Consider the following 26760-nt stretch of genomic DNA (forward strand, 5'->3'; position numbering starts at 1 on the left):
AGGTGAATGTTGTTAGGCAATACCTGGGTGGGCTGAACATATCAGAAGTGCGGAAAGCTCAACAATTTAAACCATTGGTACCAGGTTAGTAGTATGTGAGGGGTGGGGATATGTTATTACTGGCTGACTATAGTACAACTGAAACAAAAGGTGGAATGGTTTCAGCAACACATTGAAGATGTTACTAACATGAGGACACAATTGACAGGTTTACAATTGGGTGTCTCTTAGTAGCGTATTAGAGAGATCAAACACTTTATAGAACTGAAGACTACAGCAGAACGTGTTTCTGACCTCCTCAAGGTGATCACGGCTAGAAGACAACAAGAAGATGAAGAGGAGAAGGAGTATCAAGTAACTACAATAACAATAGTAATATGTTGACCATATATGGTGATGTTGCTAGATGAAACACGGTCCAAGGGCAGAGTCACAAGTGTGTAAAGAATTATGGAATGAGTTAGAGTCTTGTGTTAAATATCATCAGAAAGCTGTGAGTATTGTACTCAGTCTAGTTACTGCATAGGAGGAGGCTGGTCTCGTCAATATTGACACCTCAGATCAATAGTAAAGATCGTGTCACACGTGTCCCAGAACAATCATGTCAGGATTCTACTTTCCTAGCTAATAAACAACCCCTTAACACCTGGTACCATAGATACCATACACGGTTACCATAGATACCATACTTGGTTACCTATATAACAATGAGACTAACCTCCTCTGGTTGTACTATTGTGAGTGGTGTACATTCAATTAATGCCCACTAGGCACAGTCCAACACAGAATTGGATAGCTTGTATCATCAACACTCCAAGAACATTGAGGCTCTAACTAACACTTTAGATAGTGTACTAGCTCATCTACCAACCATCAGCCTGCTAGAATCTCCATCTGTTGGGGAATCTGATGCTAAACGTCTTGATGTTGTCATGGTAATGTGATGATGTCATACAGTCATGTGACCATTACCATATTAGGAGGAAGTTGATAAAATGAAGAAACAAAGGAAAGAGCTGATTAATCAGTTACGACAACAGGTGAGCACCTATTGGAACTTGCGGTAGTCATATTTGTGTGATAGATATCAAAGGATGACATTACAAGCAGTATCATTGGTCAGAAAGATGATGAACAAGAGGTTGGCATAGTAACCAATGTTATCATACAATGCAGTAATAGGGATCATGAAGGTTTGGGCTCACCCATGAACCAATCTCGCTACTCCTTCATGGCTTGGCAGTATTAGTTTAGTGTAATGTGTGATGCTAAGCACTTCCAACTGGTTCCTAGAACGATATTGCCATTTTAGTATCACGATCGATACTAAAGCCACTTAATAATTCATTATACTTACAAATAGTCAATCATAGCTGGTGCCACATAGTGTATTGCTCAGTATTCCTGCAGGAAGTTCAGAGCAAACTAGCCACTATCATCCTTGTTTACAATAACAGTTATTGTAAAATGTGGTGTTCACACCTCTGCAGAAGTAACCAGTTGGGCAGGTTTTATCACTTACAAGGATTCTTAGCCAAGTATACAGCATACAAATGTAGTTCACAGTAATGTACAGGCAAGGCATCACTATAGTTAATAACTAAATATCGCTATATCATTACTTTCAAAATATCACAATACATCAATAAAACGATGACTTTGCTCAGCCCTACTGGTTCCTGTGGATATTATTTCTCTATTTACTGAATGTTCTGTTGACTGACTAAATGATACCTTTTCAGCTAAGAAGGCTACGTATTGATTTAGTCTTGCTATGCCCCGAGACGTACCTTTTCGTCAGCTGCCTCAGCTACAGTGCATCCATCATGTCCCGTTCCTCTCTCATAAGTGTTTAATTCACAGATAGCACATTCTGGTTTCCGTGGTAGAATTATCCATAATTTCTGGAGTGGACTGATAGCAGATCTGCTTGTCATATTTATAATACTGTGATGAGTTTCAGAGGAGAAATTCAGTACTTATTTAAGTTGCTCTCAACTATTTGCTATTCATATCAGCACTAGATCACAGAAATATAAAGCAATGAAACAGAGGATATGTCGTCTATGCCTGCAGCTATACTAACTCCTACTTCCAGCCTGTATGTCTGTAGTACACAGTAGTCCACTAGTAGACCTCTCTTGTTTCATTACTTTTTATTTCTATGATATACATGCCTAGATTGGATGGGATCAAGTCACTACTGGGTCTGGGATGTTTTTCTGCATTCTTCAATGTTTCAGTTTCAGACTCCCTGTATTGACAGGCTTTAGCCTTCTCACAGGTTCCTAGAGGGATAGCATTTATTGTATGATCTCCACTCAAATGTAATTTTTTTTTATATACTTGTCATATTACTTGTGGGTGATAGGAGGCGATGAGTGAGCAGTTGCAGAAGCACAAGAACCTCGTGGCCATCATAGAACAAAACCTCACAGCTCAGGAGAAAATCCTTGAGTAAGTTTTTAATCATTATGTACATAGTGACCTTAAAGAGTTTGTGATATCTGAATGGATCAGGGAAGAGTATCTAACTGTCCCCAGTATAACCTGTACAAACACACTGTCCCCAGTATAACCTGTACAAACACACTGTCCCCAGTATAACCTGTACAAACACACTGTCCCCAGTATAACCTGTACAAACACACTGTCCCCAGTATAACCTGTACAAACACACTGTCCCCAGTATAACCTGTACAAACACACTGTCCCCAGTATAGCCTGTACAAATACACTGTCCCCAGTATAACCTGTACAAACACACTGTCCCCAGTATAACCTGTACAAACACACTGTCCCCAGTATAACCTGTACAAACACACTGTCCCCAGTATAACCTGTACAAACACACTGTCCCCAGTATAACCTGTACAAACACACTGTCCCCAGTATAGCCTGTACAAATACACTGTCCCCAGTATAACCTGTACAAACACACTGTCCCCAGTATAACCTGTACAAACACACTGTCCCCAGTATAACCTGTACAAACACACTGTCCCCAGTATAACCTGTACAAACACACTGTCCCCAGTATAACCTGTACAAACACACTGTCCCCAGTATAACCCGTACAAACACACTGTCCCCAGTATAGCCTGTACTAACATACCGAACGTTTTACAGTGTTTGTAGTCCAGTCAGATACTCTCCCACACTTCTTAATAAGCTCTAGTTGCATTGTATTGTCATTTATAGAGCACTAACTGAGGTCAATGCTAAGCATGCTCTACTGAGGGATGCTCAGCAAGATATCAGTGGCAAGTATGCTAGTTAGCAACTAAGTGTGTCCATCACTTAACACAGTAAATGCTTACAGGCAAGAACAATATTTTGGTGGCTTGTTGCGATCAGCTGACATATTCCCAGTGTTGCAATCTAAAGTACAAGAAGGGCTGCGTTTCTTCACACAGCTTGAGGACAAGGTGGTGAAGTTACAAAGAAGAGCCAATGACATATGTGACCATCAGAGACGCAAACGTGGAGGGGACAGGTACGTACCACATTACTCTAATTAATGATCACTATTGACTTGACAGTGCCACACCCACTTTTTATGGACACACCCCCAGTAACCATGGAGCCATACCTCCAGCCCGACCTCCTAAGAGATATGATCAGAGAGGGGAGCCTTTAGCCAATCAAGGCTTTGTTAACCAACCACACCCTTCTGCTGAGGATCATGCAAAAGAGCCAGTCATTTCTCAACAGCCATTGCCAACTTTCCCAGTGAATATTCTTTCCCATGAGTTGAATGAGGGATTTCCCCAACAGCAGGATTTGTTATCACAACAACAGGGACTCCCTCTACAGCAGGATTCGTCATCAGTACAACAGGGGATTCCCCTACAACAAGACATGTCATCAACTCGCCAGGATTTGTCATCACAGCAACAGAGATTTCCTCTACATCAGGAATCTTCCCAAGACCCCTCCTTGCAACTTGTTGCCTCTCAACAGGGGTTTCCCCTTCAACCACAGGCACAGCAAGGACTTCCTCAACAACCTAATGAATTGTCTACACAGCAGAGACTTCCCCAACAACCTAATGAATTGTCTACACAGCAAGGACTTTCCCTACAGCCACAGGAGTTGTCCTCTGCACAAGTTTCAGTTAATCCACCTGTTAATGTAACAGTGCTCACACCTGTTGAACCTGTTATTGTGACCTCCACTGTACCTGTCAGCCCTGTTACCAGTTTGCCTATGTTACCTGTCGTGTCATATGACATGTCACTACCTCCCATTGTGTCATCTGGCATGTCGCTACCTCACACTGTGACATCTGAGATGTCGCTACCTCACATTGTGTCATCTGGCATTTCAATACCTCACACTGTGACATCTGGAATGTCACTACCTCACACTGTGTCATCTGATGTCATGCCGCAGTCACTGCCCCATGGTGTGTCATCTGGCATGTCAGTGTCACTACCTCACACTGTGTCATCTGACATGTCACTACCTCACATTGTGTCATCTGGCATGTCGCTACCTCACACTGTGACATCTGAGATGTCGCTACCTCACATTGTGTCATCTGGCATTTCAATACCTCACACTGGGACATCTGGAATGTCACTACCTCACACTGTGTCATCTGATGTCATGCCGCAGTCACTACCTCACACTGTGTCATCTGGCATGTCAGTGCCACTACCTAACACTGTGTCGTCTGATGTCATGACACAGTCACTACCTCACACTGTGCCATCAGTCATCACTAGTAACGAGGAAGCAATTTCTGAAGGTGTGGTAATATCATCACATGACCTGATATCACCATCTCATAGCTCACTTGACCAGCTAAACCCGTTTGGTAAGTATCTTACTAAACTAGTTGTGTTATATAAATTATTGTTATTATAGCACTACTGGGGGTGACCAGTGTGACATCGCCAGCTGTATCAGCTCAATCTGATGTGTCCATTGTTCCTAAAGATGTTAAGAAGAGAAGGGAATCCATAGTAACTACTTCACCAGTCACTTCTACCAATACTACGATGTCGTCTGACACATTACTACTTAAACAGCAAGAGCAACATGTCGTTGAGCTGAAACAAGAAAAAGTTCTTCTCTTGGAACAACTAGAAACATACAAGCGTCAGCAAGAGCAGGACAAAGTGGTTATGTCAGGAAGTCATGCAGCTCTGCTACAGTTAGTTCAACAACAACAACAATCAATACAACAACAACAAACTAGTATACAGCAATACCATAAGGAGAATGCTGTGTTGAGACAAGACAAGGATGTATTGGAGACTAAATATCGTTCCATGATAAATGAAGAGCAATCTAAGCAACAAACTTTACGTCAACAATTAGCTCACCAGATAAACGAGTGCCAGCAATATAAACAGCTTGCGGAAGGTCAGCAGAGACACATACAGCAACTGAGTCAAGTGGTAGAGGAACGAAATCACAAGTTGAAATTGTTGGATGAGCAACAAAAGAAGTTAGTCCAGCAGCTATCAAACCTTGATCACCAGCACAAACAACAAATGGCTGGTTTGGAAGAGAAGAGCAGAATGTCATTCAACCAACTACAGCAAGAGTTCAGGACAGCTGAGCAGAGTTACAAGCAAGAGATTAATCGTCTTAACCAATTACTAGCGACTAGCAGACCTCAAGTGATTACACCGATTTCAACAACTTACCAACAACCTGCAAAACCTGTTTCTTCGTTTCCACCGCCACACCTTCCCATGCAGCATCCACTACAGACTCCCCAGCAAGTCTACATGCAGCAGCCACACCTCCCTGGAGTGCAACCATATAAACCTGCTATACAGTCACAGCAGCAGCCTCATCCACATCAGCTTCCTGCAGCACAGCAGCCCCACCCACAAACTATTCCAGTAACATCAACACACTTTTATAGTCGGGCATCGTAAGAGTAGTTTGATTTTGTTTTTATAATGAATAATACAAGGTTTTCTGTTTACACTGAATTATATAAATTGTATACATTTGTACTAATATGGAACAGTAGTTATGGAATATGAATCAGCCAGGTATTCTTCAGAACCACTCGGGTAATTTTCTTCACTATCAAGCTACAAGGAACAATAGCAACATATTTATATGGTAACTATAGCACTCACAGCTTCAATCTCCTTGTTAGTGAAGAAGTAAGTGCTCAGTATGTTCCTCAAAGGTATCAACAAGACAATACTCATGGGATATGCTATTGACGCTGGTGATAGTTTGACACTCCACAATATGGCAACAGCCACGCATTGTACAATTGTAAAGGCATGCATTTTCCAAGTGCGAACCTACCCAAGTAAAGTAATACAATAATAATGATGGTATAAACTAACCTTCCTAACATAATGCATTTTAGGATGGTATTTTGCTGGGATACATAATAGTTGTACTCTTGTGGCAAGTTGTATTCCACTAAATGACACGTAACACAGGTAGACAAATAATCCAAGTAGCACGGGAACTGGAATTAGCTTGATGAGGAAACTCATTGCTGGCATGAGCACTACACACAAATATTGTTATTAACAATATAACATCCTTCACAAAAGTGTTTCCTGGGATTTCATACATAAATGAATTATTATGAAATGTAAATAAAATTGTTTCTGCAAAAATTAAAGTAATGCGCCATACTGTAGGAAATACAACATGAATTGTGACAATTTTGTTAATAAATTCATCAAGTTTTGGTTAAAGAAATGCCATGGAAACACGTTGTGCACAATGTTTTACTTACAGATTAACACATGAATGACTAAGCTGGTTATCCGTTGTTCATACACATTAGTCAATTTGGGCTTAACTCCAGGAGGGTTTGTTACATCAAATATTCGTAGGGTGTTGAAATGTTGGATAGATCTTATTGCTGCAGCACACACCCATGGAAAGCCTAGCAGTGAACAAAATCCAACCATGAAGCCCATCAAAAGCAAATCATAGTGATAGCCAGAGCCTTTCCGCAACTGATTTTCTGGCTTGGCTACTGCTAATAGAGTAAGCTGGCCCTCAACAAATATCAACACAGATGCCTGGAAACAATCCAGCATAATAAACAGCTAATAACAATTGTATATACCAGTACTCCAGGAAGAATGGCTCCTATGACTGCCCATCCACTCAATGTAGAGTGGACACCTAGTGGGTTAATAACCCATCCTCTCGCAGATGGTATGGTAGGATCATATCCATTATTAGAAATCTTCAAAGTTTCCACCAAAACCTTGTCCTTCAGTAAGACAGATAAGCCAACCATCAGAATAATGGCAATGGACATGCCGAAGTCACTGACAACGTTACGAACCTGCAGTGTGTAAAAGAGTGATGTGTGTGTGCATGCATGCGTGCATATATAGGTGTGTGTGTGTGTGTGTGTGTGTGTGTTTTGCAGGTAGAATGTATGAGGCAGCTTAGTCAAGTGGCTAGAGCATCTTCCTGGTAATCAAAAGGTTCCAGGTTCAATTCCCCAGTTATGCCAAATTAGTGCTATTGTTGTTGTTTCCTTGAGTAAAAAACTTGCTCCAGTCCACCCAGCTGTTAAATGGAGACCTGGTAGGTCTGGTATCATCTGGGGAAGCAGTCCACCCAGCTGTAACATCAGTATAAACTAGGGAGCAAATGCCAACTGTCCATGTCTCATATAGTTCCAGGTGGGACCACCTCACCTGTGAGACATGGTACAGCCTCCTGGGGGCTACTATAGTGCAACCGGGCATAAACCTCCAAACTTATTTTACTTCCTCGCCCACGCATTTATTTCTATATGCCACTAGATACATTCTATAATGTTTTTATCCTTTCATGTGTTGCTTTGCTCATTAGTATTTCATAATTCTTTGTTTTTTTTGTGGTTATACATATTTGCAGTGTCTCAGAGCGTACTTTTATAAATTGTGGTTTTCAACAAATTTCACAGAAAAATCCATAATCTAACTTTACGATGTCATAAAACAAAAACTAAAAAGAAATTTACAAAACCCCAGCTACAAATTTTAGGCATGTCTATCTCCTTTCAGAAAATAATGAGTATGTGTAAAAATTTTGAAGTATGTGAAACTAGATACATTTTTTCGAAACCCTATGAAAATCACCATAACTTACTTTTAAAACATTTTTTTACAAATCTGGTACTACGAATTGTCGGGCTTGATGAGACCTTTCATCTACTAGAAAATTATTGAAAAACTCAAAAGTATATAAAACTAGATACGAAAAAACCAAAAACCATAAATATACCATTTTTGAGATAATTGTGGTTGCTTCCATGGTAACCTGTGTACAGATATGTACAGATACATGAGTATAACCATGTGCAAAAAAACAGAATTAAGATGTGTGGTGTATGTCTCAAGTTATAACCAAAAACATGAAATTTAACTTTTTGGAAGTACATGCCCGGTTGCACTATAGTCCTGCCCCAAAAGGATTTGCCTGCTCCTAGCACCACAGGTGTCTCACTGCTGGTTCACTGGGTAGGCATGACAGTGCCAGTGGCAGCCAAAATTTGCTTTGTGTGTGTAATGTGTGTAAAGTTCCTTGCTCAAGGAAACAGCAGCAACACCAATTCGGCATTTTGCTCTAGTCTTCCCAGCTGTTAGGCACCAGCCTATAATTTTGAGCATAATGGGTGCCTGAAAGCATCAAGCATAATGCTAGCATAATAGGGAGAATAATTATGTCATACTGTAAGCAAAATGCATGCCACTGATAAAAGTAGACAGAACAGTTGATGCCACAAAGGAGTATAGTTATTTGACATGACTTATAATAGTTCACAATGCAGCCAAATTCTTAATGCACAACAAGTGTTAACTTTTACATTTAACCAGTTGTTCATAAGCAAACGTTTGTCATTATCCATTTGAAAGTATCAAAACATGGGAACTGCAGAAAAATTTGAGCATAATAGGCAAAAATTTTGAGCACTACAGCATAGCATAATAGGCAAAATTAAAGCATAATAGGCTGGTGCCTACCAGCTGTTTATATGGGGACCTGGCGTCAACTGGGGAAGCAAATCCCAACTGTTTATGGGTAAAGGTCTTCGGTTCACCTCTTTGTATGTTTTTGTGTATGTGTGTGCGTGCATGTGTGTAGTTTATAAAATGCACATAACACTATGTTATGCATTTTACCTGTCTAGAAAAATAAGTACTCTGGTTAATTTGTTTAACACTGTAGGCTATAGCAAATGACCCTAGACAAAGAACTGTGGAGAACAGTGCTGTGTTTGGTGCTCCATAAACATAAAAGTCTCCTGTGTGATGACGATCTAGCCTGAATTCTCCAAGTGTTGTGTTCTCAATGCTTAGGTATGACATGCTGGAAGTATCATTCTCATTTGAATAGCTCAACCTCAATGGATTTCTTTTATAGAGCTGAAATATGAGTGTAAATACATATGGAAACATAATGATATCCTTACTTGTACTAAATAGTAAATAGCTTCTGCAATAAAAAATATTGCAACTACAGCAGTGAAAACTTCTTCACTAAAGCGAGTAAAAGTAGTCACCAGGCAGGTGGCCTCAGTAGCAGCTAACAATATTAGAATCACCATCACCCACAAACCAATACAAGTTCTCCAAGAGATGTACTCTATTCCAATGTACTCTGATGTCTATAAATATCTCTCTACATACAATCACACATCATGGCTGCTCACCTCAAACACCACCTCTTCAAACACTAACACTGGCCCAGTTAATGCTAATATTACTATTGGCTGGACTGAAAATAAACTGTATAAGATACCACAGAAGCCATGGGCCAAGAGGGTCTCTCGTGTTCCTATAATATTTCCAGTGATCTCCTCCATCAAACCACCAAATGCTATTGCAGGAGCAATACATATCATGAAGCCAAAAATGATAGAGAGTAGACATTGCTTGATGCCATCTTTTGTTAGCCAGTCCACCCAGTCACTCTTGTATCGCTGTTTTAGCACCTTGAAGTTATTGTAAATACCGATAAATGGGATTGAGTTGCGAATAAGTGATGGATCTGTCTCATGAAACCTTTCTTCCTTGCTTTTCCTCACAGTATTCCGTCGACTTACTGCTAAAATGGGATGGCAAATTCTAATACTCATAAAATTGTTTTTATTTACCCATTGATTTTCTTCTTGCACTCATTGCAGCTTCAATGACTGGCTTCATCAATTCTTGATCCCAATCACCAGGTGGGAGCAATATTGATTCACTAAGAAACTTTTCTAGGCATTCAATGAGGTCATGAGTACCCTTAGCCTTGTATGCCCCCTCATTAAATGCCTACACAATATATAATAATCACATTACTAAAGGTTGATCTCACCTTGTTGTTCATCAGGGTAGCAACAGCTCTACCAACTTCATGATAGTCACAATTTTGTGGTCCCAACATGATAAAGATAAACTTCACAGGTAAAGGAACTTCCATCATGTTCTCTAGCTCCTGGCTGTGAGCTAGTCTCACAAATGCCACGACCGGCTTGGATAGAAAATCAGTGGCTCCAACAAGAACAGCTATTGCTTCTGCTTTTGCTAGTAACTTTCCCATTTCTCTTTTACTAGGTTGAAAGATTCTTTTTTCTTGGAAAGGATTTGTAGATGAATTAGAGCCAAATGAAGCACTTTTATCTGGTAATTTAATCAGTTTTTGCACAGCCAGAGCTGGCTCAGATGCAGATGGAAAACTAAGAGTGTACTTCTTCAAGGAAGGTCCAATGCTTTGATTTTCACTTGCAATCTAAAAGTAGATGGAAAAATAACAACATTGCAGGAGGAATCATATTTACAGGGTCACCGACCATGACAGTATCTCTACCAGAAGTGTCCGTATGCTTAATAGTCAAACACTCTAATAAAGCAGTCATGGTTCTATGTAGAATATGGCTGGGTTTTAAATGAACTACTTAGAATTTTGGAGTGATAATCTCATCACTTGGCAGTTGTCCTACCAAACAAGATAATCCAGTACCATATAGCCAAAACTACTACTAAGAATTCTCTACTTTTTAAATATTATAACCATGTGATTCACTCACTGGCTTCATCTCAATTTCTGTTTCTACTGGTTGTTTTGATTCATGATGATGATGATCAGATTTAAAATTGCCTGTCACAAGAAGATGACAACATGGTATCATTAATTAGTTATACTACCTTTAACATCATCCCAAAAAGTGACAGTGTGTTGATGTTTATGTCGTCCATGTAAAATCTGACCAACCAGAGCTGAAGTATTTTCATCAATATGATTATCTTCTACCAGTCTAGTTACAATGGCCTTAACTACACTGTCATATCCTTCCTCAACTAAATCAAGAATACAGCTACCTATTTGTTAACAAGTATATACCAATTACACTATAATGACAGCCTACCTTGTTGTAAAAGTTGTTTAACCATCAACACATGACGATATTCTAGTGCAGCAACATGGGGACTTCCCCACTTTCCTGTCTCCTTGACTACATCTTCTTCATACAAAATCCATCTTGCTGTCTCCTCCCACTCGAGATCACCTTCATTAGTTCCAACTCGAAGTTCTTCTAGCTCTACAAATACCTACACCATAAACATCATTTGGTGCAATAGAACATTATTTGGTGTACAATTACAATAAAAATACTTCATAGTACTTTAAGTTTAGCTGGCAACACTCACAGTATGGATCATGTGATACCATACCACAATGGACCAAATAGATAGCCCATCCCTTATTACCCCCAGGGATAGAACTACGTAGAAACATGTAATCAAAAGATTAAGGTGCTGCAGTGGAGCAGTCACATCCTCTAATAGAACACAATCATTAGCAATAGTAATGTATGCCATGTCAGGAGAACCCATAGCAAAATTGGTAGTAATATCACTGTCCCCGTAATTTAACACACACACTGCATCCTCAGTTATATCAAGAGTATCTTGGTTATATCCAATAGGGCTGCAACAAAGCTTCAAAGGTTTTGTAACCATTGATTGCTTCACATTTCAAAGCTTTGTTTTTATTATTTTTTTATTATTATTATTAGCACTTTACAGTGACCAGCACTGAAGGTCTGACAGCAACATGTGCTGCAGCCTTAGGATTACCTAACCTAATTGCAAGGACTTAGACTTAGTGGCTTATAGCTGAAAAGTTGTAACAAAAAAGGGGGCCAAAGTAAGGAAAAAAATCCCTCCAACCCCAGGATTCGAACTGCAGGTCACCCAATGGTCACCATGATTACTGACATGCTACAAAGCCATGTGCTTCTTTGAGGCAACCGTCATTGAAGCAAACTTGGTGTGCTATGGTTTACAGCTGCATTATAGGACCTATATATATATTATGCACGAATATGTTATCATTTATAGAAGTTTGAGGTAGGATCGCATAATATGCATATGAACATTAGCTGTTGTTGCCATCAAAGTTTCTCAATAACTGTTCCCGTGAAATATACTTTTGATGAATGCCGCATTAGAAGAAAGAATGGCTCCAGGCCTACAGTGAAGTGGCTGTCAAGCATCATTTTCAGCTACTGCAGCTTTCAATTTCCGTATCCGTAAAACTTGTTCCGTGAAATGAAATAGTTTAAACCTTGTATGCACATACACACGTGTCATGCAATTTTTAAATGGAATTGAAATCTGCAGCATGTTCAACCCAACAGCATTATAAATCAAGAACACTACAAGAAGGACCTTCAATCCATTCCATCACACAACAGAAGGTAAAACACTAAAGCCATTACACACTACTGTGAATCAAGTAGTGGAGAAAGAATGGCACACGAAGGATAGTGGGCCTGATGCATGAATTGTAGCTGCTGAAGTAGAAGCAACACGTTAAACAGTGAAAAATCAAGTTCTAGTTAGGGTTTGAAGGGAGCAGCCCTCCAAAATATCTGTTTCAGGACTAAAACTTTTGATGTAGAGTGGTTTTATACACAAATATCTATATCATACTGCTTTATAAGTTGTATTGGGATAAGTGACAGTCATGACCAGCTTTGGACCTCAAGAATGGTATACACAGGACCATGTGTGTATTTCATTTGCAAAATATCCTTAGCAGGCTAAGTGTGTCCATGCATGGGATAATACTGCAGATACTAGTTCATGCTCAGCAACTATGGATAGTGTTATATGTGGTGACTGTTCTATTAGAGTATTTGACTAACTGTTTTATTAGAATATCTCGATCTTGCATTTTTTGGGGAAGGAGGGGGGTGTCCACCCTCACCACTGCTACTGTTATACGCGAGGTTCTACGTTCACATTACCCTCACCACTGCTACTGTTATACGCGAGGTTCTACGTTCACATTATGCAATGTTACAACAAATTAGTTGGTTAGTTCCATTTTGGAATGGTGGATAGAAAAAAAGCTGCATTTATAATCATTGAAACTTCATATACTGAGCAACATTTACAGGTGACCAGCGTGACTACCATACACAAAGACATAATTATTTTAATATGTCACACAAGCATCATAGATACCTCATGAGGAGGATTATCCACGGAACCTTGGGGCGAAGTTCGTTCGTACAGGTAGTCTATGCTATCATCGTACAGAGAGTCGTTGAAGGCCATTCAACTGAAGTTCTACATAACACTTTCGCAGCAACAAACAAACAAATACAAATATACGTCTCCATAACAACGTGTTCTTGTAAATGCACCCGCTAGAATTGTGTCATAGCACGTGATCTGTAGTCAAACATGAGTACTTCAAGCTCACAGCCAAACTTCGCAGGGATTCAGACGTTGATAACGCCAACTTCTCAATATGTGTTCCCTCCGTCAATTTTTCCGCCTGACCAATCTCCTACAACCACTCAACCATCAGTCGCAGCTGTACATCAGGATGGACAGATTCAGAAATATCCGCCTTTTGTTGGCCAAGCAGTAACCACCTCGACAAGCGTACAACTGGCTAGTAGGTTAGGAATATTAAATAGTAGCGCGGTCACTACTACTACTGCCGGCACAAAGAGAGGTATTAAATATTTGTTTTGTTCATATATAAAAACGTTAAGTTACTGCATTTGGGTTAGTGTTGACTGTGTCTAAGCCGTCACCGTCTGCTGGAAAAACCCCCAAGTCCAAACCATCAAAGTTAACCACTCCTGTTGCTAATTCAAAGGGATCTCTCATCACAAAGAGCACCAAAAAGATCAAACTGGACTCTTCGTATTTCACACCCCCTACAGTTAAGGCCACTCCACGAAAGAAAACATCCTCTATTAGCAGTAGTGCTACTAAAACACTTTCCACCCCTGGATCAGCAGTGAAGGTGTGTGTGCGTGCGTGTGTGTGTCACTGTGTGCATGCGTGTGTGTGTGTGTGTGTGTGTGTGTGTGTGTGTGTGTGTGTGTGTGTGTGTGTGTGTCACTGTGTGGGTATGGGTGTGTGCGTGTGTCACTGTATGTGTGTGGCCAAGTGGCTAGAACACCAGCCTGGTAGTTAAAGGGTTCCAGGTTTGGTCCATTGTCTTCAGCAAGAAATTTTACTCACACTGCTCCAGTCTATACCAAAGCAGACATGGGGCCAAGTACATTTAAAATTACTTAAGTAAAGTACAAGTACTTTTGAATTTTCCAAGTACAACTACTCCAGCAGCAATCAAGAGAGTACTTAAGTAAGTACAAGTACATTTTGCTGTAACAGAATATACATTGTATTCAGTCAGGAGTGCATCGAATCCTATGGACAAGGGAGCATGTAACTCCGTACGCTACCAATGCTACGGGCAAAATTCAAACATGGCGTCCAGTGTTACTATGTATATAATCGGTTGCATCATTCTTACGCGCAACAGGGATACACTGAATGGGCTGTTACTCCATCGTCTAGTGTGAAGATAGCAAAGCTGCTATGATAGGAAGATTGTTGAGTCGAAGGTAAAGCTTGGAATAGTCAAGTGGAGTAATTTTGCGTGATTATCGAGACTGTCCTGCTAAGCCTGTGCTACTATTCCTCCGTCATGCCATTGAGCTTGCATTTCCATAGCTTCGCTTCGTTGCAGCGGAAACATGATGTATTTGAGCATGCGCCTCCACATAATATCCTAAATAGGAAATTTTAAAAGTTACTTATTATAGTACACGACAGCCATGTTTGAATTTCGCTCTTTACAAAGTTACACGCTCCCCTGTCCAAAGGTTTGATGTACTCCTGATTCAGTGTATTATAGAATGTAAGTGTGCCTTAGGGGGTTGGTACTTTCAGGTTTTTGTCAACCATTCTCCCTCTTAAACGGGTGTAACTAATCACTGGACTGACATGTTTTTGGTTTTTACACATTCTGAGGTTGGTTTTATTGAGTCCTGCTAGCTAAGGGCCTTCAGAAAACTTGCAGTCTGCTACTAAAATGATGAGTATGAGGAGTGGAGTAAGCAAAAACTGACTTCTCACTACTTGTTATGCTCTACAGCATTTACACACTTCTTAGTATTGTGTTTTAGAGATTGTAATATCTAGCAATAGCTAACCAAAAATCATTTTACTATATTTGTACTACCTATGATACACTGTATCCTTGAACTAAATAGCTCAGACTCTTAGGACACAACCAATCCTTCCTATTGTAGCTAAATTCATTCCTACATGTAATACACAAACTCATTGCACAATTGTAGGGTTTTTGTCTGTTGTCATGATCAGTTCTTACATGTGCTGGTTGACGTACTATAATACGTGACTAAATATATTAGCATTGCACAAGCTTGCTACTATCTTCAAGATGTTATCGTTGGTTAACCATAACTAGTACATTCCCTATAGCATACTGATAAGGAGTATAGGTATATGTACTGTAGAGGAACACAATAAGTAGTGAAATCACTAGAAGTCAGTTTTTGGTTACTCCACTCCTCACACTCATCATTTTAGTAGCAGACTGCAAGTTTTCTGTAGGCCCTTGGCTAGCAAGACTAAATAAAACCAACCTGAGAATGTTTAAAAACCAAAAATGTCAGTCCAGTAGTCCAGTCCAGTAGTTCAGTCCAGTGATTAGTTACACCCCTCTTAAACTCTTAAAATGCAACGACTTAAACAGCAGCATTGTTTTTGTTTGCCAGAATGCTATGAGATCATTGATCATGGCTACATGACACATAGTAAGGTTGGGGAAGGCACTAGAAGAATTGCAAGAAGTTGTAAACTGCACCTTCATACAATTTTTGTTATTCTCATTGTACACCCACTGTGTACAAACTACGTACAATGTTTGCAGTACTTTAAGTACTCAAGTACATACAAGTACTTAGCAAAGGACTTGAGTATAAATATAAGTACATTGGGGAAATTAAGAAAGTATTTAAGGAAAGTACAAGTACTTTCAAACTTGTACTTAGTACAAGTACTCGTGTACTTGGCCGTGTGTCTGGTCTATACCCAGCTCATCAATGGGTACCTGGTGGTAATATTATTGTATAACCAGGTGGGACTTCAGGTGCCTACCTAGCATTACTAACTTAAAAAGTGAGTGCTAAAACTATAACTAAACCAAAATAACTGGAGCAACGCTAGCCCACACCTTTACCTGTGAGACAGCCTTCTGTGGGTAGTAGTCCTGCCCCAGGAGAACTTGCCTGACTCATAGCACCTGAGTAGTGTACAGGTGGCCCAGTGCCGGTTCACTGGGTAGGTATGTAGCTGAAGGCTTTGATCTGTGTGTGTGCATTTGCTGGATGTATTGCTATAACACGATTGTTTATTTATTGTACAGGCTGTGAGAAAGACTCCTAGGATGAAGGTGAGCGCATTGGTGATAGTTTGCTATTTGCTATCAGCTTTATACAGGCTGGTGCAGCTGTTAGTAATATGGGACGATGGCATCCATCAGATGACTTGGCATTGATCAGTGCTGTACAACAGGTAAATGTATCCATTTTGATGTAGTCATAATATTGAAGACTTGTTAGACCAATGATTTAGCTGCAGTATATAGAGGTGTGAAATTTTCATGTAAATTTACACAAAAGGAAATTGAGGAAAGATGGCATGCATTACTGCTGGATCGGCACTTGTCAAAGTAGCACATTTAAATGTGACAATTGGTAGATTATACTACTGTATTGACAGATTAGCTATGACAGCAGTAAAGGCATTACCATCAAGTATAACAGCCACTGTATTGAAACAGTCATTATGGAGTGAAGCTGAGGAGCAAATTCTAGCTGGCATACCATCTGTATGTGTTCACTTTAGTAGAAGTGTTTATTATATCTGTTCTAGACAGAAGATGTTAACTTAGAGAAATTTACTGCATTATTGGGAACAAGAGGCTCGGTATTCCACTACACAAGAACACCTCAAAGTCTTTACCGCCACTGGTCATTGATGAAGCAGTTTGATCTTCTTGATGATCAAGAAGGTTACATCTTGTTTGATGTGTAGTAACATTTGTGATGTTATTCCAGTTGCACCAATCGGCCCTGCAGAAGATGTCACTGAGTTTTCTGATGTTGAAGATCAAGTGATTGACAGTGACATAAAGTACTGTGTAGTGTTAATTTATATGTTGTCATGTTACCATGGTAACAGTAAACCAAGAGACTCCAAAGAGGAAGCATTAGAACAAGGTATAGTTCATAGTTGTCATGGTGACTCTAGTTGTAGTATTACAGAGCTGACGTTAGCCGACCAGGTAGCTAAGAAGGAAATTATACAACTTGAGCAGAATATATTGGAATGGCAAAAAGTGTTAGGGGTCCCATCTCATATTGGTGAGTGTATGTTATACGGAGAATGTTACAGTATGTGTGTGGACAGCATTTGATGATGGAGTGTTTGCTGTATGGAAAGGGAAACGAGTACAATTTGAGATGAGATCACGTCAAGTTACCATTGGACGCAACTCTTCAACTAGTGAAATGGATTTTGACCTGTCACTAGAAGGGGACACTCATCGTTTGTCAAGGAAACAGGTTTGACTTGTTTAACAAATATTGATTATGGCTGCTGTGTTAGGCTGTGATGGCTATTAAAGATGATGGTAACTTTGTATTGTACAATTGTGGAAGAAGACCAGTATATATTGATGGGCAGCCATTGCTAACTGACAAGTCTGTTGTCCTCAGACATAACCAGCTAATAGAAGTGAGAATAGTCTGTTGTTGATAGCCAACTAAATAATATTTTTTTAACAGGTCTGTAACCTCTCATTTCTTCTACTGCTCAATCATCAACTTGTTAACACCAGTCTGCAGTCAACAACGTTGTGTTGATGTAATTGCACGTGACACGATATAATTATTTACAGCCATGTTCATAATAAGCGCCTGCGCTAATATTTCAAAATGCACGTGGCGGTGATTTGATGGTAACTAATTAGAATTAGTTGGCGGATTACCGCGTTCAAAAGATGCCTCCGAAGAAGAAAGCCGATAATCCGAGTAAGAAGACAGTAGAGAAGAAGAAAGAGAAAGTGATTGAAGTAAGACGCCACTGACTTCTCGTACAAGGGTATAATTCGTTAAATTGGGGGCTCCCCCTAGGATAAAACATTTGGTCTAAAGAACAAGAAAGGCAAAAAGCAGCAAGATTACATAAAGAACGTCACATCGCAGGTAAACAACGCTATTAACTACTGTTACTTATAATACAATATTACAGGTGAAGTATGGTGGATCAGTAAGCAAGGAGAAGGTTAGTTCATTACCCTCTAGTAATACTCTTATTATATTATTGTTATCACTGATGTTGTACAGCTGGCATCTATGCAGTATCAGACAAAGGTGAAGAGATATCACTAGTTCATGTCATTAACATTGTTCATGTAGAAAGAAAAAGATCTTAAAAAAGAAGAGGTAGAACTAGGTAGTGTTCTTAAACCAGCCGCCCAGCAGGTTTCTAAAGGTTAGTAAGTTTGACAGGATAGCCACTCCCCCTTCCGTCCCCCCCCCCCCCCCCCCCCAAGAAATGTATCGGTTATTTTTGATGCAGAAGAGGCAAAATCTAATTTTAAAAAAGAAACGTGAATAATTTCCATCCCATATACACTGTAGACTAAGTGAAGAGATGAGGGGGGTCCTGAGTGGAATAAATTCTTACTAGCCATCAAACGTGTTTTTGTTAAAATAGTAGCAGATTCCAGCTGTTTCCTGGGTATTACAATCACCTCACTAATAATGAGCTGATTTCAGGGGTGCCTCATTTGTGCTGAAAAGTGTCTGAAGGGTGCCTTAATGGGAGGCAGTGTTGAGAGAAATCAACTATACCTTACAGTGCTACGACACCCATTCACCCTGAAGGTGCCAGCAAAGCCTACCACAGTAGTAATAAGCAATACAGGATAACTGATAGAAGTGTTCATGAAATTCTTTCCTAATATCATCGGGGTTGATATTACTTGCTACCAGAATTTTCTAGTCCATTGTCCTCGTAAATTTGAACATGTGCAAAGCACTTGTTTGTGCATGTGAAAATTTCTAATTGTGTAAGCTGTAGCTGTCGACAATAGTCTAAGCAGTAATGCCTTTACATATGGTGTAGACCTTTGATTAGACAGCTTCGATGGAGGATTGTGTGGTTTACCTAACCTAGAGTCTTACGCAGTCAACTATTGTGTTGCTGTTTAACATGTCTGAATGGACAGTTCATCGACTGATTGCTCTGTTTCATTAAACAGGTAGTATGAAGTGGAGGTCATGAAGAAGAGACTGGTGACTTTTGTACAGCAGATATTGGCCCACCCTAGCATTTTTGTGTGCGAAATCCAGCAGAAATGGAGCTGTAGTTAGCATGTGATACGTATGTAAAACATTCAAGCAAGTGGACTGTACCAGGCAGCATCATGTATACTTGCAGCAATCAGAAACCGAAAGAGCAAGGATATCTCAATATATGAGCCATCAATGCGTGACAAAACAAGCTGTACATGTAATATCAGCTATATCCGTTAGTGTACTTCACGATGTTTGTCAACTGTTAATGGTGATGTATCGGTGTGTGTTATCCTGTTTGATGTCTTATCAGTGTGTGTTATCCTGCTTGATGTCTTATCAGAGTGTGTTATCCTGCTTGATGTCTTATCAGTGTGTGTTGTCCTGCTTGATGTCTTATCAGAGTGTGTTATCCTGCTTGATGTCTTATCAGTGTGTGTTATCCTGCTTGATGTCTTATCAGTGTGTGTTATCCTGCTTGATGTCTTATCAGAGTGTGTTATCCTGCTTGATGTCTTATCAGAGTGTGTTATCCTGCTTGATGTCTTATCAGAGTGTGTTATCCTGCTTGATGTCTTATCAGCGTGTGTTATCCTGATTGATGTCTTATCAGTGTGTGTTATCCTGTTTGATGTCTTATCAGAGTGTGTTATCCTGCTTGATGTCTTATCAGTGTGTGTTATCCTGCTTGATGTCTTATCAGTGTGTGTTATCCTGTTTGATGTCTTACCAGTGTGTGTTTTCCTGTTTGATGTCTTATCAGTGTGTGTTATCCTGCTTGATGTCTTATCAGTGTGTGTTATCCTGTTTGATGTCTTATCAGTGTGTGTTATCCTGCTTGATGTCTTATCAGCGTGTGTTTTCCTGTTTGATGTCTTATCAGTGTGTGTTATCCTGCTTGATGTCTTATCAGTGTGTGTTATCCTGCTTGATGTCTTATCAGTGTGTGTTATCCTGCTTGATGTCTTATCAGTGTGTGTTATCCTGCTTGATGTCTTATAAAATCCTCGCTGGTGGTGTCATCCTTCAGCTGGCTTCAAATAATCAAATAACAAGACTTGAAAAGGAATCAATTTCCAATGGGCTTGTCTTTCTTAGTTGAACAGTTTAGAAACCATCTTCTTGTCTTTGTTTACAGCCTTCAGTGTGATCTTGTCAATGAGACTGAGCAGATTTACAGGCTGGACATAAGTTTGATCACCCGAATAGCGAATCATGCCTTCAGGGTTTGCCACAGAGTTATTTCCACAGCCGTTGTTACTGATAACCACAACATGTACGCAGTTAGGGTCTCCCATTTTCATTAGCACATGACAATGGTGCACATTGGACAAATCGTGGTAAAGGTGGCAAAACGACAAGTAATAATTTACAATTATTTATTGTAATTGGACACACAGTAACTCTTAGCTCAAATCTCCACCATTTTTCTCGTAGTACCAATCACATGTGTCGACATAAGACAACAGACTGGATAATTCCAGTACCTTTGCTGCCATTGTTTGGCCTACATCGACAACACTGTGGTATTTACCAGAAAGGTTATGTAACTTCAGTTTCCCCCTCCAGAGGCGGATCCAGGAGCTGGCAAGGGGAGGGGCACAAACGGGCTAAGTTGTAGGTGGTTGGGGAGAGCCAGATTGTCTTGTTAGATGCTACGTTTTTGAAGCAGCAAATAATTACCTCTTCGCAGTGTCTCACTGTTATTTTTAGAGGCGCTTAGTATGCACAAAGGTGCTGGGTGACAATTTCACAGCCAGTTGACTTTGGTTTTCTGTGGTTTCAGGTGAATTTGTTGTAAATACTAGTAAAATGTGCATATTGCCCCAAATGACCCATCCTGGATCTGCCATTGCCCTCCATATGTTACCATCAAATTCATGTTGCTAGGGGCGACCAGGAGGAAGGCAGTCTATTACATACATATCCATTATTCTCCTTAGATGCTGACCCAAAGAGTGTTCTCTGTGTATTCTTCAAACAAGGGCAGTGTTCCAAAGGAGACAGGTGTAAGTTCTCACATGACCTAACGTTGGAAAGAAAGTCAGAGAAAAGGAACCTTTATGTTGACTCACGTGATGTCACTTTAGAGAATGGTGAGTAACTCCAAGAGTGATCAATGTGATCAAATATGATCAATGTCATCAAGAGTATCTAACAGTATGTTATGTATGCACTGATCAATATTATTTCCCCCTCCCCAGGCAACAGTGAGGGATTTGACAAACTTTTTCAAAACTCAAATTCCCAACCCATGGGGACACAAGTCCCGCACCCAGTGTACTTTGGTTTATTCTTGTATATATTTAGTGTTGAGTATAGTGTTGTTTTAGTACAGCAAATTCATTTTACTAGTTCTAGTACCCTTAGTCCACCATAGTTTTAGTTAGTATTAGTTCTGGTACCTCATATTTCTGTAATTTAGTTAGTATTAGTTTCATTTTAGTTAGTGTTAGTGTTAGATATCTTCACATATACTAACCTTGGTAGCACCCCCTAGACTTCCAGAAACTTAAGATTTGGTGTTTTGATAGATTTTTCAATTTTATTTCCCATTTTATATCAATGAGGCAAACTGTACTGAGAATCCAATTCTTCAATTAATACACGGAATTTGCTGTTATCTACTAAATTCAGTGGTACATTGTTAGCACCTATAAAGATTGCAAGATGAAATGTATAATAGCCTTATGTTTATTGTTATTAGGGTTGTACAATTTAGATCCTAAACTACGTATTGGCAAGGAGGACTGTTTCAACTGGCTAGAAGAACCTCTCCTTTTGTCTTTTCAATTTCAGCTGCTTCAAAATGTTTATAAGCATCAGTATGGCATGTCTTCAAATGCTTCTTCAAGTTTATAGAATATTGTCCTTTAAATTCTTTATATACCACAAACCAAACCATCAGTACTTTTCATAGTACACACACTTTTGTCCTTGATCTTATCATGCCTGAAGTGGTTCCACACTCCACTTGACTTAGGCCTTCCACCTGGTTCAGCACAACTTCCACTTACCGCAATAGAACTGTGCTTAAATAACGTAAATCAGCAGAATTAATGCTGAATAACAATGTTTTATAGTAGCATTTGCAGGCATCACCATCTTCAAAGAGAAGTGTTAAGTGGTTTATATAGTGCACAATACCTTTTTATGTAGGATTGCTTGAGAAACCTTTTAATTAGTTTTAAAGGTTTTGGTTTAGTTCTAGTTTTTGAATCAAAAATTGAAAGAGTTTTAGAACTAAAATAGACCACAATTTTAGTTTAGTTCTAGTGTACTAGAACTAGAATTAAATTGCTGTACTAAAACTAGATTTAGTTCTAGTTCCTTAGAACTAAAACAACACTAGTTGAGTAAACACTAAAATATGGTGGATTGTCAAATGTCCCATTTGTAGTGGGGTATCAAATAGGGCTGAGCGATACTGCCATTTTAGTATCACGATCAATACTAAAGCCACTATTCACAATACTGAATAGTTCACGATACTTACAAATAAGTCAATCATAGCTGGTGCCACATAGTGTATTGCTCAGCATTCCTGTTATAGGTGATAGCAAACTAGCCACTATCATCCTTGTATACAGTAACAGTTATTGTAACACATGCTTTGAGGTTGTTATGGTGTTCACACCTCTTAGTCCAGCACCTAAGCCAAATATTCGTTCACTTTTTGATAAAAGCACCAATTGTTTTACAGAGTATATGGAGCGTGTACTAAGTGTTTTAAGAAGGGGAGGCACGTAAAAAGTCCTCAGGAACACCCCTTTTTGCACCCTGACAAGAAAACTATTTGTTACTATTAATAATCAATCATGTTTCTATCAAGTTAACTGCTGGGCCTAGTATCATAGTAGTACAAAGCATACAGCTGGAACATAATAGCCTATTAGTAATCTATAAAAAAACAAATAGTTTTCTCACCTAGGCAGTAAACAAAATCACTAAAATTTCCATTTGCAGGGATTCTGTTAAAGTTTTGGACCTTCAATGCTGACGATTGTGTAGTACTATGTACAAGGATCATCCTGATGTGTATCGTTTCTTTATTAAAGGAGTATAACAAAAGTTATTTAATGCTAAAGTCACAGGTGGATATCTCAACAGAAAACCATGAACTACAGCAGTTCAATTATCAAGCACAGAGCTTGAACAAAAGGTCCCTTGTCCTTATACTGGGCACCATATGAAAAATTAAATTTCTAGTTTAATGAAGGCAGTTGCAAGTTGTTTCAACATCTTGTTCTCAAGTTACAGTGCTTTCAATTCAGTGTAATATAGCATAAGCAAGAAAAGCACAAGGGTGTGTCATAAGGTACTTCTTAGTGCTCAAAATCTCACTTCATTGGAACCCAGCTCCTTTATGCTTATTTTGATCATTATCACAGCACTAAGAAATGCCTTAATACTCATCTGTGTGCTTTTCTTGCTTATGCTATATTACACTGAATTGAAAGTGCTGTAACTTGAGAACAAGATGTTGAAACAACTTGCAACTGCCTTCATTAAACTAGAAATTTAATTACTTTTCATATGGTGCCCAGTATAAGGACAAGGGACCTTTTGTTCAAGCTCTGTGCTTGATAATTGAACTGCTGTAGTTCATGGTTTTCTGTTGAGATATCCACCTGTGACTTTAGCATTAAATAACTTTTGTTATACCCCTTTAATAAAGAAACGATACACATCAGGATGATCCTTGTACATAGTACTACACAATCGTCAGCATTGAAGGTCCAAAACTTTAACAGAATCCCTGCAAATGGAAATTTTAGTGATTTTGTTTACTGCCTAGGTGAGAAAACTATTTGTTTTTTTATAGATTACTAATAGGCTATTATGTTCCAGCTGTATGCTTTGTACTACTATGATACTAGGCCCAGCAGTTAACTTGATAGAAACATGATTGATTTTTAATAGTAACAAATAGTTTTCTTGTCAGGGTGCAAAAAGGGGTGTTCCTGAGGACTTTTTACATGCCTCCCCTTCTTAAAACACTTAGTACACGCTCCATATACTCTGTAAAACAATTGGTGCTTTTATCAAAAAGTGAACGATTATGTCAATTTTAAGGGCTTATGTATTGCACTATCTCTGCAGGGGAACCAGATGGGTGAACTTTATCATTTACAAGGATTCTTAGCCTAGTACTGCATAACAAATGGACAGTAATGTACAGGCATGGTATCACGATAGTTAATAACAAAATATCACGATATCGATACTTTCAAAATATCGCGATATATCGCTAAAACGGTAGTATCGCTCGGCCCTAGTATCAAATCGGCCACCTGGAGGGGGTAGTGGGGCTTAGGTGGATTATTAGCACATATTATTGTGCTTATAAGAAATGATGTGGTTCAGCCTTATCTTTCATGTTAGGGCAGGTACAGGTCCTGAGGTTCCAGAAACTGTTCAAGTATATTAAATTAAAAATACTCTAATAGAGCAGTCAACTACCCTAATGTTTTGTCTGTACTGAATTACCAACACAATTATCTGACATTGTATATCAAAGTGTTTAAGGTGGCGCTGAAGTAATCAAATGAAGCCTTACAAGGCCAATGGGACATCACGTTTGTGGTCATGCACGAAAAAACACGGAAAACTAATAGAACAAAGCGAAGCGCTTCGAAATATTGAAAGAACCAGCTTTATCAGACTGTCAGGCTACTATTGCTGATACAAGTAACGATATTCACGTACTGACTTCATCGCCTTGTCAAAACTCTGGTAACTTCACAGCGAACAACACCAGCTGTCATCGCGTGATTACTGCTTTACGGAGCGCGCCCTGGCCAGTTACACTGTCCCACAATTCGTGAAATAACTCCATATTTACTTACCATAGACTCTCAAAATTTGGCAGAGGCACTGGTGAAGCATTTCTTTACAGGGCTATGGAAAGATTTTTTGCGATTCGCTGTTGACGGGCGTGATATCACTTGTTGAAAAATGCGGGTTTGCATTTTAACCAGTTTCCACGTTGTTATCGTTAAAAAGGATTCCATAGAGTTGTTCTACAAGGTGAGAAACCATAAGAGCCAAGGCGGCTTAGCGCTAGGTTGTTTCTGGGGTGAGTTATTTTTAAAATCGGCTCGTAAGTTCAGAGTTTAATAGCCACGAAATTAAAGCGGGTGATTTCACGGAACTTGGCATGCTAAGCTACAACATTAAAGACTATCATAAGAACCCTTTAAATGTAGACTACATGGTTCACAAGCAGAGTTCTCCACCACCGTAAAATAGCTAATTAAGCACGTGGGCTAATTTTAATGGTGACAAATGGGCATTGTACGGCTTCACATAATTACTTCAGCGCCACCTTAACACCTGAAAATTTTCCTATATCACTAAATTCTCACATACGTTTAAAATGTTGGTGAAAATTAGTACCGGATTCGATCTCAGAATACAAAATCTCCTAGGGGGGGAGCATGCCTTCAGACCCCTCCTAGGGGGGGAGCATGTCTTCAGACCCCTTAGATTAAGGGGAAGCATGTCCTCAGACCCCTTAGATTAAGGGGGAGCATGTCCTCAGACCTCTTAGATTAGAGGGGAGAATGCCCTCAGACCCCTTAGATTAGGGGGAGCAGACCCCATAGATTAGGGGGAAGCATGTCCTCAGACCCCTTAGATTTAAGTATACTTGCAACAGAAAATTTCACCAAAATTCCTGGAGCTGCTCTTGTAGGGAATAATAAGAACAGATATTGTGTACTACTACTACTGCTTATTGTATTGTATTAGTTATCTAATCAAAAAACAACCAAGCTGTAAAAAAAGGGTGCGGCATCCAAAAAGCCACGGTGAAAAAGATGTGAATCAAAGGTGGTGATCAAGAAATGGCTGTGATGGTAGGTTAATGGCAAAAATTTTAATAATAGTGCAGCACCTAAGACCCTCTAATTAAGGTAATCGTTCACTTTTTGATAAAAGCACCAAATTTCTTATGGGGTTTATAGCATGCGTACTAAGTGATTTTAGAAGGGGAGACATGTTAAAAGTCCTTTGGAACACTACTTTTTGGACCTTGACAACAAAACTATTTGTTTACATGAAAAACAATCAAGTTTACAGGCTGGATCTAGTATTAGACCAGCACTAAACCTGCAGCTGCAACA

General features: G+C 39.4%; 4 protein-coding genes across 6 annotated transcripts in view; 3 read left to right on the forward strand and 1 right to left on the reverse strand.

Moving 5' to 3' along the window:
- The window catches only part of LOC136239730 (tyrosine-protein phosphatase non-receptor type 23-like), a 24637-nt gene extending 18628 nt beyond the window's left edge, over positions 1–6009 (forward strand). Inside the window, exons 15-27 of one of the 2 annotated variants that reach the window (XM_066030446.1) lie at positions 17–84; positions 134–208; positions 263–354; positions 407–493; positions 771–935; positions 981–1040; positions 1085–1141; positions 2372–2457; positions 3202–3267; positions 3323–3496; positions 3543–4363; positions 4439–4822; positions 4873–6009. In XM_066030446.1, coding sequence (XP_065886518.1) covers positions 17–84; positions 134–208; positions 263–354; positions 407–493; positions 771–935; positions 981–1040; positions 1085–1141; positions 2372–2457; positions 3202–3267; positions 3323–3496; positions 3543–4363; positions 4439–4822; positions 4873–5897 — 3160 coding nt within the window. In that variant the 3' untranslated portion in view covers positions 5898–6009. Of the gene's footprint in view, positions 1–16; positions 85–133; positions 209–262; positions 355–406; positions 494–770; positions 936–980; positions 1041–1084; positions 1142–2371; positions 2458–3201; positions 3268–3322; positions 3497–3542; positions 4823–4872 lie in introns of both variants that reach the window. The other variant, XM_066030445.1, reaches the window with a different exon arrangement.
- On the reverse strand, positions 5868–13660 carry LOC136239734 (anion exchange protein 2-like). 2 transcript variants are annotated; one of them, XM_066030459.1, is made up of 14 exons: positions 13464–13660; positions 11357–11540; positions 11136–11309; positions 11018–11088; positions 10306–10719; positions 10100–10262; positions 9656–10047; positions 9416–9610; positions 9126–9368; positions 7070–7294; positions 6731–7022; positions 6327–6496; positions 6108–6281; positions 5868–6059 (listed from the first exon to the last, which is right to left on the reverse strand). In XM_066030459.1, the coding sequence occupies exons 1-14, from the start codon at positions 13554–13556 to the stop codon at positions 5979–5981; spliced, it is 2871 nt and encodes a 956-aa protein (XP_065886531.1). In that variant the 5' UTR covers positions 13557–13660; the 3' UTR covers positions 5868–5978. The 2 variants fall into 2 exon arrangements, with proteins under 2 accessions (XP_065886531.1, XP_065886530.1); XM_066030458.1 differs by having other exon boundaries at positions 9656–10050; positions 13464–13659.
- Positions 13640–18406, forward strand: LOC136239737 (microspherule protein 1-like). The gene is made up of 13 exons (XM_066030463.1): positions 13640–13962; positions 14021–14259; positions 16696–16722; positions 16770–16844; positions 16892–17001; positions 17052–17160; positions 17205–17343; positions 17390–17465; positions 17514–17551; positions 17597–17695; positions 17742–17896; positions 17940–18068; positions 18119–18406. The coding sequence occupies exons 1-13, from the start codon at positions 13686–13688 to the stop codon at positions 18194–18196; spliced, it is 1551 nt and encodes a 516-aa protein (XP_065886535.1). The 5' UTR covers positions 13640–13685; the 3' UTR covers positions 18197–18406.
- The window catches only part of LOC136239739 (zinc finger CCCH domain-containing protein 15-like), a 14950-nt gene continuing 6456 nt past the window's right edge, over positions 18267–26760 (forward strand). The window contains exons 1-6 of the mRNA XM_066030465.1: positions 18267–18405; positions 18467–18538; positions 18585–18617; positions 18680–18706; positions 18752–18827; positions 21577–21729. Of these exons, the coding sequence (XP_065886537.1) occupies positions 18334–18405; positions 18467–18538; positions 18585–18617; positions 18680–18706; positions 18752–18827; positions 21577–21729 (433 nt within the window). The 5' untranslated portion in view covers positions 18267–18333. The remainder of the gene's footprint in view (positions 18406–18466; positions 18539–18584; positions 18618–18679; positions 18707–18751; positions 18828–21576; positions 21730–26760) is intronic.

This window comes from Dysidea avara, chromosome 12, assembly GCF_963678975.1.
Source record: "Dysidea avara chromosome 12, odDysAvar1.4, whole genome shotgun sequence".
NCBI lineage: Eukaryota > Metazoa > Porifera > Demospongiae > Dictyoceratida > Dysideidae > Dysidea > Dysidea avara.

What these genes read in the sequence shown, in the direction of transcription:
- LOC136239734 (XM_066030458.1), bottom strand. Translation starts at nt 13,556, where the DNA reads ATGGCCTTCAACGACTCTCTGTACGATGATAGCATAGACTACCTGTAC. An exon ending in GTACTTATTTTTCTAGACAG is followed by an intron (nt 7,295 to 9,125) that starts GTAAAATGCATA and finishes TACACACTGCAG; the next exon opens with GTTCGTAACGTTGTCAGTGA. An exon ending in CTAACAAGGAGATTGAAGCT is followed by an intron (nt 6,060 to 6,107) that starts GTGAGTGCTATA and finishes TGTTCCTTGTAG; the next exon opens with CTTGATAGTGAAGAAAATTA.
- LOC136239737 (XM_066030463.1), top strand. Translation starts at nt 13,686, where the DNA reads ATGAGTACTTCAAGCTCACAGCCAAACTTCGCAGGGATTCAGACGTTG. An exon ending in TCTTCTTGATGATCAAGAAG is followed by an intron (nt 17,344 to 17,389) that starts GTTACATCTTGT and finishes ATGTTATTCCAG; the next exon opens with TTGCACCAATCGGCCCTGCA. An exon ending in AGGGGTCCCATCTCATATTG is followed by an intron (nt 17,696 to 17,741) that starts GTGAGTGTATGT and finishes GTGTGTGGACAG; the next exon opens with CATTTGATGATGGAGTGTTT.